The sequence below is a fragment of the Aquarana catesbeiana genome, linkage group LG04, assembly GCF_042186555.1.
Source record: "Aquarana catesbeiana isolate 2022-GZ linkage group LG04, ASM4218655v1, whole genome shotgun sequence".
Classification (NCBI taxonomy): domain Eukaryota; kingdom Metazoa; phylum Chordata; class Amphibia; order Anura; family Ranidae; genus Aquarana; species Aquarana catesbeiana.
Genome location: NC_133327.1, coordinates 562064716 through 562070715, shown reverse-complemented (window position 1 = coordinate 562070715; position 6000 = coordinate 562064716). Strand labels below are relative to the sequence as shown.

The window sequence follows — 6000 nt, the reverse complement described above, 5'->3', positions numbered from 1 at the left end:
AAACTGGGTCTGTTTTATCTACTATACTCTTCTTTCGTCACTCAAGAATCAAAACTATGTAGGAATGTAAATGCCAGAAAGTCCTGGCATCATGTATCTTTACAATTAAACACTGATGTCTGAAAGCAGGCTAACTGCCAGTGTTAATGACACATCACAAGTGCACCTATAGGGATTGCTACATATTCAAAGGAGAGCTGTTTTGTAAACAGGGTGACATTCTATAACAGCGAAGACAGACATTCGGCTGATCATATCTTCAGTTCACCTAGCATCCCCCTTAATCAGTGCACATTTCTTTCATATAGATCAGTGGCAGTGTGGGGGGTAGTAAAAATCTATCATCTACAAAGCTAAAAAAAATATACTTCAGAAAGTTAAGTTACCTTTATAGAGTCAAAATATAAATTCATACTCAAATGTTTCTGCTGTAGACAGTTATTATTGTTTCCAATAATTTGCATGACTGTGTGAAGATCAGCAAACCATAATCAGCTTAATCCTAGACTGGAATAGGTAAGAAGTTTGCTCCCATGTGTGGGTACCTGGATATTTATCAAGAACTGTGTATAATTTCTGTGTTAAACTATGTAAATCAGTCTTTTTTTATGGTCTACAACTCTGCCTCTGTATCATTTATATTGGAAGAGATGAGGACTCATTTTTAAAGTACTGTATGTTGAATTAGAAAAAGGAAAAGAACAATATCCAATTTCTTAGTTTTTTATTGGGATTTCTGTTATGAAGCAAGTTGTGTGGATATCATAAAATAGTCACAAAAGAAAAAGTTAAAGTGGAATTACACTGTATCTGAGCACCACAAACCAAAAACGCTATTTAATTCATTTTCAATATTCAAAGCAAACTCGCCCATCCATCTATGTCTCCAAGCTTTATTTTACTGAGAAATCAGTTTGAAAAACTAGCATTTTCAGAAGAATGTCAGAAATAGTACCAATATTTGTCTTGTGACATATCAGTGGGTCCTGATATGACCAGAGGGATTCATTGCAGTAAGTTTTGAACATATCCTGCATGCTGCCTTTTGGCTAAGATCAAGTTAATAGGCCATCATTCTGGCTTTTAGGCTGGGAAGGCTGGCTGTATAGTATCCCTGTTGGTAAGAAGAGGTCCTAAGAGATCTCCCTCGTGGGAATCAATCCGAATCGAGCGCCCATCACGTAAGGTGGGGGTTGGTAGTACTTCCCTAGTGTGGAAGATTCTGAGGGGCCTAGTGCCTCCTGGTTTGAACAGTGCTGCCTTGTCTGGCCAAGGATTGGGGAGGCAGAGAGCCTGCACTATTGAAGAGAATCTTCTCTTGGAACTCCCCTTTTTTACCCTCCCTCCCTGCTTATAGGGGGGTCTGTTGCTTCCATTTCCAATACTCATATGCCCAGAGGATCCAGGGTTGTCCCGCTGAGATCCTCTTGTTCTTTGATACCTCTCAGTCCATGGCTTATGACATCATCAAGAGGCCCACTGACTCTTCCTGGTTCAGCTGGCACGTTTACTGATGATGTGCTCCTCCTTTTTTATGAATGAAGCTCTATGCCTCCTGGGATATGTCATGTGCATATCGCAGGAAGCAAAGGGAGAACAATGTACATCATTCAGCTAGGTGAAAGACATGCAAGGGGTAACGGAGCTGCACTTTTTGTTTTGAAAAAAGGAAAAAAAAAAGACAGCCCTAATCTGGTAGCCGGGGGGTGGACAGAAAGAAAGTGTTTGCTGAGGGTGAAGATCTGCTTTAAGTACCCCCTGGGAGTGGTGACCCAGGGGAGCTGTTGGTATGACTATGAGTTTGGGACCCACTGTGAGAATGAGCACTTGGCTGCAACACATCTTGATTTTTTTGCACATCGCCACATGGGCTAGGCCTTTTGGCTGAGACTGGGGCAATTTGGTTACAGTCCGCAAGGCCTAGCCATTATGCATATGTTGCCACTTTTTCATTTTTTCAATCTTCATGTTGTGTCACTGTACTTTATAGAAGTATCTTTTTCCTTTTACTCCCAGTTGGTAGGATGTGGGTCTTCGGGCTTCCCTGAAGTCTACGAGGAGAATGAGAGGCCATCAGGTTCCTTCCCTCCCTGCTTTGGGGGCTCTCCCTTCAGGAGTGGAGGGTCTCAGTGGAGGCTCAATGAATCGTTATTATCAGATCAGTGCTGGTGTGAGGATATTTGGATGAGTTTGCATCACTACTTTCAGGATAACCTAAGAGATGATATTTACCCAGTCTCCGTATGGGCTGCCCATAAGGCGACAGTGCATGGAAAGATCATCCAAACATCCTTTCAGCTTAACAGGGCTTGATGGGAGCAAGTTCAAACCCTTGATCGTAAGTTACAGTTTTTACTCTGAATCCATAAGCAATCCCCAGATCCCTCTGTTCTTCAACAAACAGATCAAAGATTGGAGCCCAATCTGGAGTTAACAACGCAAGCCGAAAAAATTTTTGTTGGGCCTCCAAGTGCTTTTTTATGCACAAAGACAAAATTAGTTCCCTACTTGCCCTTAATTTAAACCCAAACATGTGCACCTGAGCCGTCCCGAAATTGCACTGCCCTGGTGGTTTCTATTCTCAAAATCCACATAAGGTTCTGGAATCCTTCCAAAATTTTTATTCTTCATTATTATAAGCCCCGGCGGGGAGGACTCTCAGTCCAGTGCTACCTATCTGGAGAGTCTTTGCCTCCCTAAACTTCCCAACGCGCATAGGTCGCATATGGGAGCTCCTTTTACCCCACAGGAAGTCTTGCTTGCGCTTAAAGCCACAAAGGAAATACAGCGCCAGGCCCTAATGGTTTTCCATCCATTTACTATCATAAGTTTCAAGATATCTTGGTTTCCCATACGGTCCACTTCTTCAATGCCCTGCTGGATGGTGCTCCCCTGGATCCTCTTTCTCATATGGCCTACATTTCAGTTGTGCCGAAACCGCATAAGGATCCTGGAGAGGTGGGGAATTATTGCCCTATATCTCTTATAGACAATGATTTATTTACTAATGTGCTAGGGAACGGTTTATCATATTTTATCCCACAATATGTACATAAGGACCAGGTGGCGCTTTATTCCTGGCAGGCAGGGTCTGGACCAGATCAGGAGGGCCATTGATATTGTTTCCCAGCAGGTTGGGCAGGGGGGCGCACCTCAGTAGGGATTTTGTTATCATTAGACCTACAAAAGGCTGTGATTCAGTCTCCTGGAGCTACATATTTGGAGTCTTGAATGCTTAGGGCTTTGGGCCATGCTTTCTTCACATGATGGGAACCTTATACTCGTACCCACCACAGGCGAGAGTCAGGCTGGTAGGATTTTACTCTGATCCTATAGAGATTGCCCAAGGTACTCGTCAGGGGTGTCCTCTGCCCCTTTTGCTCTTCTCTATTGCGATAGAGACTCTAGGAATAGCCATCCGAGACAACCCGGATATTCAAGGAGTGACCTGCAGTACACAGGAACATAAGTGCGTTTTATTTGCAGATGACATCCTACTGTTTGGTAGGTTGCCTCTCACCTCCCTTCCCGTGCTGATGCAGATGCTACAGGAATTTTGTGTGATATCTGGACTTAAAGTTAATGAGACTAAGTCCTTGGCCCTTAATATTAATACTCCTGAATCGTTGCTTACTCACGTACAGGAAGCTTTTCCATTCCAATGGCAAGATGAAGCTTTACCATATCTGGGAATCTCTCTTACTGCAACCTACTCAGCACTGTACTCAGCTAATTATCCCCCCTTTTTTTTGTCACTTGCATGATCTCCTCTTGGGCTGGAGGATGCATAATCTTTTGTGGCTCGGGAAGATGTCCATGGTCAAAATGGCCCTACTGCCTTAATTGCTTGATTTGCTACAAATCCTTGCAGCTTCACAGCAGGTTCCCTACTGTGCATGCGCAAAGCGCGCTGAGCTTTCTGAATGGCCCAGTGGTAATGGAAGGAGGAGAGGGCCCAAACGCGGTGAGGTCTCCGGAAAGTGGAGATGAGTACCTGTCAAAAACAGGCAAACAAGTGGAGCTTCCCCTTTTGGGTGGAGCTCAGCTTTAAGTTAATATGGGGCCGTAAGGGTCCCAGACTTCCCCGTGCCATCCCTAATGCGCCAAAAACCAAGGAAAGGCTAGGTGCAGCTCATGCAATTATCGGTGGTCTATTCGCAACGGGAATGCCCTGATTGGGTGACTATTGAACAGACAGACTGTTCTGACCTATACAATGTATTTTCTCCTATGACGTACTGCTAAAGCTAGACCCTCCGTTATGGCGCCTACACTTTCCCACTCGTTTGCGATCTGCGATTGCGTTCACAATAACTCGGCTTTGGTTTCTGACTTCACTCCTATAGATCACCTATTCCATAACCTGGCCTTCCCTCTAGGCATGGAAATTAGAGCTTTTAAATGGTAGTTGGATAAGAGCCTCTACCGTATAGGACATTTTTATATGCATAGAGGACCTTTCACTTTATCTCACTGCGTTACTACTTTAGAGATGCCCCCTACTGAGCAATTTTGCTTCTCCCAAAGCGCTAATTTTTTATCGAGTCTCTGATCATCACCAGATCCTCCCTCCTTAATAGCTTACAAACAATGCTGTACTAGAGATCAGGGCTCCAGGTATGGCATTTCCATGGCCTATGCATCGTTGTTCGCTTCACCTTCAAAACATCCGTACATGATGGCATTAGAGAGGGATCTGGATTTTGAGTTATATCCTGAGTCCTGGTTTTTCGGGCTTTGGGTCTCTTTCAAGGGTATACTGAACATCTCTTTATTAGAAGCAAGTATTAAAGTACTAACTAGGTGGTACTTGGTCCCTACTCGCTTAGCCAGGATGTATCTATCAATTTTGGCAGATTGCTTTAGAGGGTGTTCTTTGCGAGGCACCATGCTCGAAAAATCTGGTGGGAATGCCCCTGAATCAGGAGCTATTGGAGTTGAGTTTTCCTCATAATTCGTGAAATAACAGGCATTGCGGTTGAACAACAAACTTCTATTGCTCTGCTGAATGATCTCCCAGAAGGTGTGCCGCGCCCTATGAAGCGATTAATATATTTTATGCTCTTGGCGGCTAAGATCACCATTGCCGAGGTGTGGAAATCACCCTCTGTATCGGTTCGCCGCAGGAAGCATAAAATGTCTTGGATCATGGTACATGAAAAGGTGGCAAGCATAATGACAAACAGGCCCTCTTTGAATGAACTTGGGAACCATGGGCAAATTATGTGAAGGTACCTCTATCTCCCACTCTTGGATGTTTCAAAGAGCTTGGTATCTTATATGAGTCCTAGGTCTCCTCCTCTTTTCTTTCCTCAGTTCTTTCCCTTTTCTCCTTACACCTTCTTCATATTGCTCGCTCTTGAGCTATTTCCTGTTCTTGTTTTGAATTCTTAAAATTTTGTTACAAATTCAGCAAGCCAATTCCTCATGTACACAGGGGAACTTTTGTTATGCTGATTGATATAATTTGCAATACTCATAATACGCCTGAGATAGAATTTTTATGGAAGCTCTGCCATCCAGATAAAGTTGGGGTAACTCTAGGGCAGATGGCTTAACTTGTTACTTAGTTGATTAGCGAGGTTGGTTGTGGTGAGCTATTGCTTTATATACCATGTTCCTTTTTTGTTTTCTGTGAAGCACTATGTGAACTGTGCAATATACATATGTGTATATATATATATATATATATATATATATATATATATATATATATATACATATGTATATTGGCTTGTTAGATGCTTACTCGCTCTTGTAACTCACAATAAAACTCTTTGAATGATAAGAATCTGCTTTTTTCATGTTTTTTTCTTTTTAAATTACACATCAGATTGTAGCTTGGACCAAAATACATTTATTTACATGATGTACTTTTTTCATTATAAGGGGCTGAGCTGACTTCCAATGAACCTGAAAATGACAGTCCTTTACATTTTGCTGAACTGCCAGATGTGAATCAATGTTGCCACCTATGGAAAAAAGAAAGAACAAAAAAAA

The 6000-nt window shown here is 42.6% G+C and overlaps 1 protein-coding gene across 2 annotated transcripts in view; it reads right to left on the bottom strand.

Moving 5' to 3' along the window:
- Nucleotides 1-709: 709 nt before the first annotated feature.
- Nucleotides 710-6000, bottom strand: part of FAM120B (family with sequence similarity 120 member B) — a 248490-nt gene continuing 243199 nt past the window's right edge. For both annotated transcript variants that reach the window (XM_073628010.1, XM_073628009.1), the window contains exon 13: nucleotides 710-5972. In XM_073628010.1, coding sequence (XP_073484111.1) covers nucleotides 5960-5972 — 13 coding nt within the window. In that variant the 3' untranslated portion in view covers nucleotides 710-5959. The remainder of the gene's footprint in view (nucleotides 5973-6000) is intronic.